At 38.5% G+C, this 15,243-nt stretch overlaps 1 protein-coding gene and 1 long non-coding RNA gene across 2 annotated transcripts in view; one reads left to right on the forward strand and one right to left on the reverse strand.

The window, feature by feature from the left end:
- On the reverse strand, window positions 1-10,318 carry LOC124286539. Its single transcript, XM_046722905.1, has 3 exons — window positions 9,920-10,318; window positions 9,294-9,473; window positions 1-2,102 (listed from the first exon to the last, which is right to left on the reverse strand). The coding sequence occupies exons 1-3, from the start codon at window positions 10,269-10,271 to the stop codon at window positions 1,873-1,875; spliced, it is 762 nt and encodes a 253-aa protein (XP_046578861.1). The 5' UTR covers window positions 10,272-10,318; the 3' UTR covers window positions 1-1,872.
- The window catches only part of LOC124286540, a 21,407-nt gene continuing 14,348 nt past the window's right edge, over window positions 8,185-15,243 (forward strand). The window contains exons 1-2 of the long non-coding RNA XR_006901060.1: window positions 8,185-8,220; window positions 9,359-9,360. This is a non-coding gene — a long non-coding RNA (uncharacterized LOC124286540). The remainder of the gene's footprint in view (window positions 8,221-9,358; window positions 9,361-15,243) is intronic.

Consider the following 15,243-nt stretch of genomic DNA (forward strand, 5'->3'; position numbering starts at 1 on the left):
AAAGTCTTTGACGATTTTATCTAAAAATCATTTCTACATTTTCAATGATGCATCTAACACTTATCTGCATCTTGTCACTTTATATTTTCACTACCTGCCCACCATGCACAATCTGACTAATGTTACAGTGAAATATACTAGGCCAAGAGAGGCCTCAAAACAAGACAAAGTCAATCATCTGTGGTGGAGCCTGCATGTAAACAAATATATATCCATGACCTAAGGCCTTGTCTTTGAGCCTTTAGGATCTGTCAACGTTAGACAAGTAAACAAAAATCCTGTGGTTTTCTAACAGGAACACAACCAATTACGAACCAAATATATCGTCGTCCAAAGATGATGGCAAAGTTGCTAGTGCCACTGTCATTGGATCCAAGACTGTTTCCTGAGGAATACCAAAATATACTTCATTCTTTATAGCAGTGGCCAAAGCTATCTTTGAACTATATTATACAACAACACCATTATAATAATGTCATCATCTTTCAGATTCCTTGTCATGATTTCAGGAACTCGAAAGTGTCTCGAGTCATTCAATAATCCTTGACATTTTATAACCTCACAACGACATGTGGTAGGCAATGCGACATCGTCGTGTGCTGGTTACCAAGCGACGTAGGCATAGCAGGCGTCACAAAAGCCGATGCTTTAGCTAAAGCAGTTCTTGGCAAACTGTTATCTCTGCTGCTGATCCGTGTAGATATTTCAAAAGATTTATATTACTTTTAAATATAACTGTATTTACAATGGACATGTGTAAAGTTGGTCTTGTCATTATATAACTGAGATATAGCCGTTGCGACGATGAATTTTAACTCAATCATTCTTCAAGCAATATCAATACTACGAATACACAAAATATCCTAAGGTCGTTTGTACTTTAGAAGCCGAACGTCGCTCACGAGACACGTAATGAAAATACATTTCCTAATACATACCACAATACAGTGTTCTGTCACATCGATCTAAACACCATGCCGCACACATAGTATTTCATCTATGGGTACATTATCAGGGCGTAAAAAACATGTATTTGTATACTGTTTCAAATTGATGAACGAGATACTTTCAATCAGTGTATAACACTCAGTCATCCGAACTAAACCACATTATGGATTTACTAGGGGACATCTGCTCTGACAAAACAACTGAATTTCCGTGTCAATATTGGCACATATCCTTCTTCTGGGTCTAATACCACTTGTGGCGGATGACCCGACTCTGTCCCTATACCCTTCTTACACCAGGTACATGTCCTTCAGTCTTGAAGATAGTAACATGTCGATTACGTCGATGGAACACCCGGATGTAGCTATCATGAGTGGTGACGTCTAGCACATCTTGGACGATCCTGTGGTATCTGAGGCGGGTATAGCGAGGTTTGGTGTTCTGGTATACGTTGAAATGACGACTGTGAGTCGACAGCTTCAAGACGTCTTGCGGTGCAGTTGCGATTGGCAGTATTCCGTTTTGGCATTTTGCCTCTACCAGTGAGTCGACAAACATATGACAAATTGTAGGCTTACGTTTGACCTTTAATAGTCATTGTCACTGAACATACGCATTTGCATTTCGCTTTTAATTTCCTTTCCATAACGTTGTCTTGCAGCCCTATAAGATAATAAATATGCTGTATAACGCTACAAAAGTTTAAAAAGGTTGCGCTAATGCACTACACAGCCAAATGTATGACTTCAATTAGTGACAAATATTGCATTGGTATTCAATGTCTCGAGAACAAACAAGATCAACATTGTCATTATCTCCAATGCATTTCTCGTACAAGAATCGTAAATTTTCCATCCAGAATATAAACAGAAAAGAACAGCAAGGTTTTTCACTGCTAATTATATGTACATTCTCAAGACGCGATCACACATTCAGATGCCTCTCACAAATGTAACGTTTGGGTACATTTCCTGCTTTGTCCCCCCACCTAAACTGGTCATTTGGGTCTGCAACGATAAAATCCTTATCAGTTCCATTCTTTGGGTAATCAGTACCCCAAGCAAAATACGTCATTGTTCGGCCATCTTTGAGCAGCCAAGTTCCTTCATTAGCTTCATCACTTCCATCAATCAGATATTTCTTCTGCTTACCGTCTGAGGAATAGAAAAAACAGTGTGTTAAATAACTGCTCATATGTGTATGGTCAGTCCTCAAATAACTTCTTTGAGTGGCATTATTAGAAATTGGGAACTATATTGAACACACTTTTCAAGGGCTACACGAAATTTAACCTCTTTGTTTTGCACTTTTTTCAAGCAGTTTCATAGCCAAAACAGTACAGCTATCATAAGTAACATTTTTTATATCGATTCATACTTTGTACATTTACCGAGAGTTCTATGTCCACAATAAACACACCATGGCTTATTTCCCTTGCAATATGACGTAATTGGTGCCAAACGTATTAACGAATGACGTCATTAGAGCCTATTGGACCCATTTCAAGTGATGCAGGTATAGGTGTGGTTCTAGGCTACTGTGCTAACCCCTTTAAGCAGTCAGCTGGCTTTGCGTACCGGTCAGTTCCACACTGTGATGACATTGGGGTTTGGAAAACGTATACATTGTACAAAAAGTGTTACCACTTAACCAAATTGTATAACATTTCAACATTCGCCTCTCCAGTAGTATCTTTTTCCAGCAAAACTAAAACGTATATGCACTCCATCTAGCTTGCCATCGGTGAATATGCCCACAGCGTTAGAAAGACACATAGGTATATAGACCCTACCCTAGAACTATATAAAAGGAAAGGGATGTAACGACGAAACCACCCCTCCTCAATGAAAGTTAGATTTCACCACGTAAAATATTTTTTAAGGCCCACTACAGATCGAAAGCTAGATGAATTTCCTACAAAATCAGCTAAAATGATCACAATGGGATCATTATTTCAAAAATTCTACGCCACGACTCACCGAAAACATCTACCTCCACAATTCCACGCCAAAATCATGGATCAGCCAGGACAGCGAAAACTCACATTTTAAATTCGTTTGACAGCAACTATGTAGGACTAGATTCGATGGGCAGCGGTATTCCAATTGAATGTCAAGGTCATCTATGGCCGACAAGTGAGTATGATTGCCGATGATTTTGGAGAAAATGTCTGCTTACTGTCGAGGTAATGATATGTAGATGTTGCAAAAAGTTTTTAGACCCGTGGAATACCGCTGCCCATCGAGTTTTCGCTGTCTTGGCTGATCCATGATTTTGGCGTGGCCTCGGCGGGGCCTTAAAAATATTTTACGTGGTGAACTGTAATGATTGAATAGGGGTTGGTTTACATCCCTTTCCTTTTATATAGTACTTGGGTAGGGTCTCGCTCGGGCAACACAAAATTTCACACTCGTTTCGTATAAGTCGTATGACACAATTGCTCGTGTAAAAATCTCTATTTAAATTATGCAAGATTATGGCCTAATAAAAATGAGCATCATATTAACAGCTTAATGATGAAACCTGTGTCTACATTTAAATTTCGGGCAAGTGAATTATTTTATGGACTAGTAACTTTCAAGCATAGCTAGCCCGACTGGCTAGCAAAATTTGGAAACTATGTCGCGCACTGGATGTTACACTGTGTATCATTTCTCATATCCGTTCGCCTACATGTTGCATACAATGGCATGTTTTAGAACATGTATGGGAAGCGTACCGTAGCAAAATATAGGGAGATAAAGCATAGGTGTATTCCAATTATTTTCTTATACATCATGGTTCAGATTACTTGCTGCTTTACGCTCTTTTCCAATAAACACACTTGGATTCCGATTACCTGCTTCTTTACACTGTATTACAGTGCATATATTTCTTCATACATTTTTATATTTTTCACAAATTATTCATAACAAGAGAAAATCCGTATAGGTGCAAGTCGCAGTGCATAGTGTATCTTGTTTATAGCCCCGCATGGCAAGCGCAGTAGTAGGCAATTAGCAAACGCGTCCACGCCAACCTTAAACTAATTAATCAAAGATGAAGTTATTGAGCTGTGTCGGCTCCGGCCTTTCTTCTCGGGTACATCCCTTGGTCAAGCACAGATAAGTAGTCCCATCCCAGCAGGAGCATGTCTACCACCAACTTAATCGTAATCAAAAATCAACTTTTGTTGAACAAGATCGAGATTACCATCATGCCATCCTCTTTGTCCTGTCATAAATGCCACGGTCAGATATTTTGTTAAGCAGCTGGCGCAAACTGACTGTGGCTACACCATAAAGAAAATCAAACCTTGTTAGGTAATCATCTTCTTACCACCTACCTCGTGTAGTATACCTTGTCAGCATAGGGTAGATAACGCATATGGAAACTTCAACTTTATAGAAACTTGATAATGACAAACGAGTAGAGCTGTGGGGTATAAAATCCTGGGTTCTTCCATCTCAGGCACACTTGCTTGAATAAACCCAGGAACTCACAGCTCTGCCTCCTTTCTTGTTTCAAGGTAACAAACATTTAAACTTAATTCTTGTTTATGTTTCACTTGTTATTTCTTTGTAATTATCGTCTAGAAAATGTTAGAGTTAGGTTAGAAACATTCCTACAACATTGGAGCACATTTTCATTGCAAATGCTAGTTCTAGATAACCGATTAATTTGTAGGCACTATCCAGGGATATTTATTTATGCACATTGCGTCGTGGGCTCCTCAAGTTTTATGTCTTTCGTGTACAAACAAATATTTCTTTTGTATGTTTCGACACACATGTGTATTCCCAGTCCTTGTCTAGTTTCATTCATGTTTGCCTGTTAGATCTGTATATGCAGGTTAGATTCCCGTTCAGTAGCCTAGATTCTAGTAGCTTAGTCACAAAAACAGTTCCGAGAGTTTATACAATCATTTCCAGCAAAGACGAAGTTTTATGTATTTTATATCAATGATATTCGTGTAGATTTACCTCAGATACGCGCTCACATGATAGGTATAACAGCCAACATTTGTGTTTTGATATTTCACCAACACTATAAGTATTTGAATAATGATATGTTAAACGTTCCGTTCCGCGTGCAGTTGTATACCGTACAGAACAGTTTATACGCGAATCACATTACCGTAATCAGTAGAAAATGGTATTGTCTACTCTTCACATACCAGAAAATATACATTCAAATCCGTGTAGTTTGCAAGTACAGTCTCCATTTCGTATTTATTTAGCTCCGTAATTTAAGAAATACGCGTAGCCAATGACAACAGCGCCATCCTAGTGCATTATTACATATTCAATTAACTAAGTTACTGTCTTGTTTTGTAAAAGCACAAAAATGTAGCACCACAGCATTACATATATTCTAGGTGATGGCTTAACTCCGTATATGTCGAAATTGCACGTTGCCAATAGCAACACCACCGTCGAAATACACTTTCGGTATTCACCCAAATAATTCATGATAAAACAAGCTTAAGTAGTAGTACTAAAACTGGGCCTTCTGTCCCCGTATTTACAACACTTTTATCTCTCTAATATCACTTACCGTATCTACTGAAATTATTGTATTGAGAAAATAAATGTTAACATTACAGTTAGAACGCGTACAGTCAATACCGGAGTTAAATGGTATATGTTAAATCTGAGCCCTTAGCGCCGTTTACCGTATTTGCTCAAGGTATGTATGTTGATAACGGAAATTTACTTACACTAGTCATAAATCGTTACCGTAGTTAATGTATTAAGCGCAACATACCGTAATAATCATAAATTCCTACCGTAGTTAACGCAATAGGCACTACATACTGTAATTGTCATAAATGGGTCCCGTAGTTAACGCATTAGGCGCGACATAACGTAATAGTCATAAATCTGCACAGCAGTTAATGAACTAGGCACTACATGCTGTAATTAAACTGTTGGGCACTCCACGCAGTACTTGTTCTTTGCAATTGTTGTTGATGATTAATTTATCGGTCAGGTTATGTTATTTATCAGTACCGTAGTTACTCAAGCAAATGTTGTATTATTTGTATTATGTTTCTGTAAGCAGTTACCGTACATATCCTGTTGTACCACACATTGCTTATATTACCTGACTTAGACTTAAACTGTATTAGGATATCATTGATTACTATTTCTATTATTGTATGTCATTATTATGTATGAATGGATGTATTTTGAATGTCATTCTGATTACTTGCTTCTTTAAACTGTAAGGGACTCAACACACCTTCATTCTGATTACTTGCTTCTTTACACTGTAAGGAGCTCAACACACCTTCATTCTGATTACTTGCTTCTTTACACTGTAAGGGACTCAACACACCTTCATTCTGATTACTTGCTTCTTTAGACTGTAAGGGACTCAACACACCTTCATTCTGATTACTTGCTTCTTTACACTGTAAGGGACTCAACACACCTTCACCCTGATTACTTGCTTCTTTACACTGTAAGGGACTCAACACACCCTCATTCTGATTACTTGCTTCTTTACACTGTAATGGACTCAACACACCTTCATTCTGATTACTTGCTTCATTACGCTGTAAGGGACTCAACACACCATCATTCTGATCACTTCCTTCTTTGCACTGTAAGGAACGCAACACCCCCTCATTCTGATTACTTGCTTCTTTGCACTGTAAGGGACTCAACACACCTTCACCCTGATTACTTGCTTCTTTACACTGTAAGGGACTCAACACACCTTCATTCTGATTACTTGCTTCTTTACACTGTAAGGGACTCAACACACCTTCATTCTGATTACTTGCTTCTTTACACTGTAAGGGACTCAACACACCATCATTCTGATCACTTCATTCTCATTCTGATTACTTGCTTCTTTGCACTGTAAGGGACTCAACACACCTTCACCCTGATTACTTGCTTCTTTACACTGTAAGGGACTCAACACACCTTCATTCTGATTACTTGCTTCTTTAGAGTAAGGGACTCAACACACCTTCATTCTTTACTTGCCACTGTAAGAGGCTCAACAACCCTCATTCACTTGCCTCTTTCATTCTGATTACTTGCTTCTTTATACTGTAAGGGACTCAACACACCTTCATTCTGATTACTTGCTTCTTTACAAGTCAGTATTGACTTTTCTCGTTTCAAGTGTTGTTTTTGCCTCCACGACCTTATGTAATTAGCTCACCTTTTTCTGGTGATTAGCTTCATTACGCAGTTGACACACCTCGTTTCCGTCTAATGGTAACTGGGGGACTACAAAGGTTTAAACACTGAAGTGCACCGGTTAACCAGATACTGGTAGGTACAACAATAAATTGTGAAATCAGTAAATGAAGAAGAAATTATGTCCAGAAACTGTGTCCATTTGTAGGGCTGGATATTGCCCTGATTTTCATATTGCGATATATTGCAATAATTTAAGAGATATTGCAATATATATTGTGATATATTGACTGGAAGGTTTCTGCCCAAGTGCGTACATCATAAATTCATAATAGCTCTCTGTGTGCAACATCATCTTCTCAGTTGCTGTTACACCAAACTTTCAGGCTCCCCGTCCCCATTGTGTATGGCTGTATGCCAATCGTTTACACATAAACAACATAATATAGAGCCTTAATGTGGAATATATCGCACCAACGTTTTGAGAACATAATGATAAAGGTAATAGTATAACATGATTTTCATAGTCAGTGTTGTTTGCTTAAAAAGAATGCACTTCAGTGCAGTATGTAATTATTGTTTCTGTATGTGATTCATTCAGAGTCAATATGTTAACATGACTGAAACAAAAACAAGATTTAGTGGAACTACTTGAGATTAAAATCGCATGTGACCTCCAATAGCTAAGATCCTTGACTGGAATGTCATTTTCTGTCCTACAATTTTTCTAAGACTCAGGCCTGTCTGATAAATTGATATCATATGCCCCATTATGAAACAAACAAAAATAACCAAATCATGTGAACTGTGAAATGGTCACTCAGAGCCAGAGGCTCTACTAATAAGTCCAAATAGAAATTGGTCCATTTCAGGCCACTTAATTCCTCAAAATGAAACCATTCAAACCCACAAAACGTAAAGTATTTGGTAGACTATTTGGCAGTTTTGGAGCCACTTATAATGACACTAACCGCCTCCGTGGTGTAGTGGTTAGAGCGTCCGCCCGGAGAGCGGAAGGTCGCGGGTTCGATCCCCGACCGCGTCATACCAAAAGACGTTAATATATGGTACTTGTTGGTCCCTGCCTGGCGCTCGGCTTTAATGGGTACAACAAGGACTGGTCGGCTCGGAGTCAGTATAATGTGTCTGAGGGGGTATTCATGCTTCACTGCGGCATGGTATCTCAGTGGGCTAGCACTATAAAACCAGCTTCAGTCCGGGCTAGTACAAAGCAGCCACACATACATATACACACGCATGCACGTCGTCATATGAGCGAAATATTCTCAAGCACGACGATAAACCCAATTTCGCCTCACCTATAATGGCACTTCCACTTGTAAAATGTTACATGAAACCAACAGAAATAAAAGTATGTTTGTCACTTTCAGAGCACATTTGTTTGCTATGGAAATCAAGGGCAGATAATTCAAATGGAGCTAACTCTGGATGACCCAATATATTGCCGAATCTGAACCATATCGCGATAATCGTATCGCGAGATACTGTAGCGGTATATACCGGTTTACCGGTAATATTGCACTGCCCTATCCATTTGCATACATATTCCTAAAAATTGTGAGTATGTAGTGAATATCAGTTACATGATAATTGACATAACACGTAAATGCATGTTATTCGGACAAGTCGCAAACAGAAATCGACAATATTAAAACATCCACCAGAAATTTATCAACATTTGTGTTGCCCTGTCTCAAAGATTAATCATAATCCTTAGTACTATCAAGGAAGGTCTTTCTAAAAAAAACTGACATGTTAACAATATCAGAAAGGATCGAGTTCCGTTCTGTCAAAAATTTGATTTTTACAGATATAGTTTCAGCAGCATTAGAGCTGCATTAGAGCTGTATAATGCTGTTTGTAACAAATCGAGTCTGAACCAGACAATTCAGTGAAACATGTGTTTATGAATCACTATGAAATAGTGATTATACCAGGTGTTCGCTAAATGGTTAGATTATCCTGCCCCACAGATGCGTGAAAACACATGCAAAGTCTAGTTAATTGTACACCTGAAATAATCGCATTTAGCGTTAACCCATCGCCATACCAAATGCAATTGTATATAAACATGACGTCATTACGAGGAGCACATGACGTCATCAGTTGCTACGTCAAAGCGGCGTTAAACCAAACAAATGTGTTTACAAAGGAGCAGTTACACGTAGTTGGCCGCATGATACTGACCTGATGAAGCGCTGAGTTGCTTCAGTATGTGGTCCTGTTTGTCTTGACTGTCAATGGCGATAAAGTGGTCTCCTCTTGAGTTACAATCAGCAACACCGTTGGTAAAGTCCAGGTTATTGAAATGAACCTCATAGCAGAAGTTAAGAATTCGATTGTGGACGTAGGTGGAGGGACATCCATCTGGAAAGACATGACCATTCAACAAGTTGACCATGCCCACAAAATAAAATATATTAGCCGATTAGCTACAATAGCTAGATTTTGGGTACTATCTCGACAGACACAAAGCTGAAAGTAGCAGTCCAGTCGAGTATTTGTTCAACGTTCCTGTTTAGAGGAATAGACATGGTACCGTTATTTCTATGACAGCAGCTACATCCTTACTAGGTATTAATATTAATGGGTACTTGAAACATTACGAATATGTCCTTTAAAAGGATAATTCATATTGTAAAGTACAAAATTACACATTTCATGCTTTTTGTGAAGCATGTCATCTAATCTGCAAACTATGTTTTTCCGTATTTCACTACCTTTTCATATATGCCACTATATTAGAGCTTTAACTCGCTCACTATATTACCATTGGCAATTTGGCATTAACACAATCATAACGGTATCCTCACCTGAAGCAATACTGTAGTATTCTGTACCTGTCTCCGGTTTTCCGTCCTGCGGCGACATGAACAACACATCATGGAACTGGCACCGTCGATGTTGCTGTCTGAAGAACACAGACACACAGGCCTTGTTTTCAAGACACATATTCAGGCAGGTAAATTTGTTTCCAATGTTTTGTACTTCTGATATTATGTTGGTGTCTACGAGAATATTTGTGAAGTTTTTCCACTTGGTTCCATATGCAGTTTCAATAACAGGTGATGCGTAGTGAACTATACACGTAAGAATGAATATAAATCCCACCATTTTCGAACTCAGACTAAATAGCAACTGTGTATATTGGACTGCCTGAAGCATCGCGAGCGTCAGTGGTTTAAAGACGTGTCTACGAGTTGACAAACATGTAAGCATCGATTAGTTCTATCGAGTTGATGATGGGCTCGGTATTTATATCCTCTGACAACCGACTGGATTATGGTGACTAAAACATAAGCCAATGAGATTGGCAAAAATATTTCTATCTTAAAGATATGTAAATTGATCTTTATTTGTGTTCAATATGTAGCAGTACCACGTGATGTGTTTTGAAGCTTCTTGAAGGAGGATAACATAACTTTGGTGAAGATTGAGTGTGATGGGTATGGTTGGTGGTCTGGTGATTAAGACATTAACTGTTCAATGACAATTGTGTGATTTTTAACTGAGAAACAGTTTGTCTTACAGCTTTATATGCAGCAACGTAAACTCCACGCTTAGTGACGCAGGGAGTCACAATCTTGACGGACCTATGACTTTGAGGTAATCAAACAGCCATGCTTAAAGCACAGCACGAATACAAGAAAAATCCCACTTTTCAAGTCGGAAGCGACGCTGTACTTCAATGGAAATAGACTGCCTCGATCGCCGAATAGTTATGTTGATGAATAGGGTAGGAACTTATGATAAAACGTGTGAACAGTAAAACAACCAAGTCGAGTTCCCCAAGGAAATCATTTGAATCTTTCGGGGTTTTTCTAGTTCATACGTTTACCATACATTTTCCATCGAAATATAGTTTTTAACATAATGATTTGAAAAATGGCTTTCATGAAAATGCCCTTGTTAAATGTGAATGCCCATGTTCACCTTGACCATAATTAAACATATGTAAAACCCGTAAACCGATTCGTTAGGACGTTAATCTGGCAATGATTCGTAGCCAGTAATGGTAAAATTCATAAAGGAAATCATGACTTGAATATTGACATCTAAAACCGTCAAATCATGTTTCACCATGATCCGTCTTCCGATATTGGATTGCAAACAAAGCAAGAACCGTCACACGGAAATAAAAAAGTGGGGTTCAATATCTGAACGCATTCATATGAACATAAGAAAAACACTTACATGATTGAAAATTGCAGTTATCAGGCTCGCACTTTGGATCAATATACTCCGTTCCGCTCATAGTTCCATTTTCTATTTTGGCAAATAATTATATTAAAGAGAAGAATCGCGACGCGGCATAACATCGTATTGTCATTACAACGCATTAGGATTATTGACCAGATGAGGCGTGATTTACATTTCATAGTCAAGGAATATCGTATCCCAGACAGCTTTGATTCATTTATGTAGACCACTCAGTATGTGTTCAATACCGCTAATAAAGTACATCCGTCTGTAAGGAAATATTCAGCTTATACTGTATGTATTCCTCATTTGAAATTAACCATTAACGGTCCATTACTGAAGACAATTCTAGCAACATAAAACACACCACATGAAATGACAACATTTCGTTCTTTGTCTATATAATGCTGAGCAAAGGATTTTTTTTTTAAATCCAACTGTAAGGCGTGAAAATATATCGGAAACATCATTAACCTACAAATGAGTTTGTTGTTTGATAAAGTGTGTTAAAACAAACAGTCTGTCTCAGAGAATGAAGCGAACCACGAACAGCACTAAGTGTTATACCATGTACTTCTACCTATACGTAAATCCAATGGTTCGTTAAGGTCTCTGTATCTAAGACAGAGTTCAATTGGTTACTAAACACTATTTAATGTTAGAATATTCCTGTGGAGATTTAGGGTCAGATCAGGTCGGCAAACGTTCGTCGACTACAATAACTTGACTGATTGATTGAATAAAACATTTATTGTTGTGACAGAATTCAATATTTGTTCATGGGACATCAAGCGATGGAATGTCAATTAATCAGGTGTGGTGGGAGACAATAATATTCCGCATACCTGTTGTCGTCATATATTAAACCTGAGTGTGTTCCTTGAAGCCATATTGAAAATTGCTGACGATTTACAGTCCGTATTGTAATTGTATTAAATGTGAGTGAGTGAGTGAGTTAATATTTAACGTCACATCGGCAATATCTCAGCCATATCGTGACGAAAACAATTTATACAATATAAAGAGAAAACGTTTTGAAGATTAAAACCTGTCGACGATGGACAGTAAAAATACTAGAGAATCAAAGATATGAATAAAACTAGCAAGCAAAGCTAAAATATTTCAATTAAAGAGGACAATACAGTATACAACACGGGCTATAGATCGCCAACAACTGAAGGCAGATCACCATTTATTAAATATGATATGCTATGTTGTTGTATAATATATGTTTTTAATATTTAAAGTGGTTAGTTTTTAGACATAAATTGTGATATCATGCTAATATTTTAGTGCCCTTTGCGACAGATATTAACTACTTGGATGTTACATAACTCTTCACTATATGTCCGAAATATTGCCGATGTGACGTTAAATTACAACTCACTCACTCTATATTGAAAACATGTATAACATTTCTCGACTATTTGTAATTAACAAAAGTAACTAAATGCGACTTAGGACATAACAGGCGTCTTCTATGGTTCATGCTACTATTCATTGCCCGTCACGACTAGGGACACAACAGGCGTCTTCTATGGTTCATGCTACTATTCATTGCCCGTCACGACTAGGGACACAACAGGCGTCTTCTTTGGTTCATGCTACTATTCATTGCCCGTCACGACTAGGGACACAACAGGCGTCTTCTATGGTTCATGCTACTATTCATTGCCCATCACGACTAAGGACATAACAGGCGTCTTCTATGGTTCATGCTACTATTCATTGCCCATCACGACTAAGGACACAACAGACGTCTTCTATGGTTCATGCTACTATCCATTGCCCATCACGACTAAGGACACAACAGGCGTCGTCTATGGTTCATGCTACTATTCATTGCCCATCACGACTAAGGACACAACAGGCGTCTTCTATGGTTCATGCTACTATTCATTGCCCATCACGACTAAGGACACAACAGACGTCTTCTATGGTTCATGCTACTATTCATTGCCCATCACGACTAAGGACACAACAGGCGTCTTCTATGGTTCATGACTACTATTCATGCTACTATTCATTGCCCATCACGACTAAGGACACAACAGGCGTCTTCTATGGTTCATGCTACTATCCATTGCCCATCACGACTAAGGGACACAACACTAAGGACACAACAGACGTCTTCTATGGTTCGTCTTCTATGGTTCATGCTACTATTCATTGCCCATCACGACTAAGGACACAACAGGCGTCTTCTATGGTTCATGCTACTATTCAGTGCCCATCACGACTAAGGACACAACAGACGTCCTCTATGGTTCATGCTACTATCCATTGCCCATCACGACTAAGGACACAACAGGCGTCTTCTATGGTTCATGCTACTATTCATTGCCCATCACGACTAAGGACACAACAGACGTCTTCTATGGTTCATGCTACTATTCATTGCCCGTCATGACTAAAGACACAACAGGCGTCTTCTATGGTTCATGCTGCTATGGATTGCCCAACCCTCAGCACCTTTGGTCTCAGTCTAAATATAACTGTGTCAGTTGAATTTTGTGTCATGATAGTTATGAACATACTTTAATTTATTCACAACCTCCAAAACATGGAAAAACATGTAGTTTGAGCAAAAGTATATATTTTCGCCCATGGGCGAGATTTGTTTAATATCGATGTAAATTAGCCGAAATAAGTCAAGATGAGTCGAATTTTCTGTCATGCTACTTATAAACATATATTCGTTCATTTACATCCTCCAAAACATGAATTCTGAGCGAAACTAAATATTCTCGCCCATGGGCGAGCGAGTTTAAATTGTTTGTTTTCGAAAAACAATTTTCATTTTTTCATCCTTATCATATATTTCATGACAGCTGCAATCCTTTGTCAGTAAGTGGCCACAATGCGGAGAGTTTCTGGACTTTTTTAAGTCCAGAATTAAACTGTGACGTGTTAACAACTATCTGTGCATACTTGATACATAAAACGTCATTGATTGTCCCTACATTCTATATCAAATAGGTACGTAGCCATCTTTTGGAGCACCTGCATCATCATTATATATTGTTAGTTATAGTTTCAATCATGTTTATTGTAGAGATTGACCTTAACCTTTACAGATATTCCAGCTATCACATCATGAAACAAACACTGCCCTGATTAATGCAACCGTTATGTGAACTCGATAATGAGATTTGTGTGAACAAATATTGATGAAAGCCGGGAGATTTTTTACGTCCTGTGAATACTTCGGTCCATGTAAATAGTTAATGATCTGATCCAGAAAGTGTGACATCTTTAAAGATTATCGGTCTGCCATAGACGTATCCACGAGCCAGAACATCCTCATTAACAGTTTGTTCAGAAAGTGTAGGGAGAAGGAATAAGGACAACAGCGGTAGACCATCAAACCAAAACCCGTGAAGATCCGGGTTAGAATTGGTCTTCAGCAACCCATGTTTGGGTTAGACGACTAACGGGATCGGGTGGTCAGGCAGGCTGACTTGTTGACACACGTCATCGTATCCCAATTACGTAGATGGATGATCACTGGATTGTCTGGTCCACACTCGATTATTTACAGACCGCCGCCATATATAGTATGACCAGAAATTATTGAGAATTTTAGGAATATGTTTAATTGGATTTCTAGTATAAAAAACCTTGACCAGCAATCAAGTGCTTGGTTTCATTCAAGAGAGACAACTCCGTTAATCCTTTTTTCATTAGTTTGTGAAGAGTTATCCCCCTTTGTTTACTTGCTAGCAGACGACATTTTCAGTGATCCTCAGTATGGATGATTTAGAGAAGAGGAAGTTGGATTTAGAGTATTATAACAAGGACATCAAATCAGCTAAAGTGATTTCAAGTAGAACAGGCTTCCCTTTGTCCACTGTTTATCGTGTTTTGAAAAATATTGCAAATGGATATGGTATTGAGCACCAGGGAGGCGCAGGTAGGCCCAGAAAATTGACCGTCG

Source organism: Haliotis rubra, unplaced genomic scaffold (genome assembly GCF_003918875.1).
Source record: "Haliotis rubra isolate DU_JTF1 unplaced genomic scaffold, ASM391887v1 Scf385, whole genome shotgun sequence".
Lineage (NCBI taxonomy): Eukaryota > Metazoa > Mollusca > Gastropoda > Lepetellida > Haliotidae > Haliotis > Haliotis rubra.

What these genes read in the sequence shown, in the direction of transcription:
- LOC124286539 (XM_046722905.1), bottom strand. Translation starts at nt 10,271, where the DNA reads ATGCTTCAGGCAGTCCAATATACACAGTTGCTATTTAGTCTGAGTTCG. An exon ending in ATACTACAGTATTGCTTCAG is followed by an intron (nt 9,474 to 9,919) that starts GTGAGGATACCG and finishes ATGTCTTTCCAG; the next exon opens with ATGGATGTCCCTCCACCTAC. An exon ending in GCAACTCAGCGCTTCATCAG is followed by an intron (nt 2,103 to 9,293) that starts GTCAGTATCATG and finishes TCTATTCCTCAG; the next exon opens with ACGGTAAGCAGAAGAAATAT.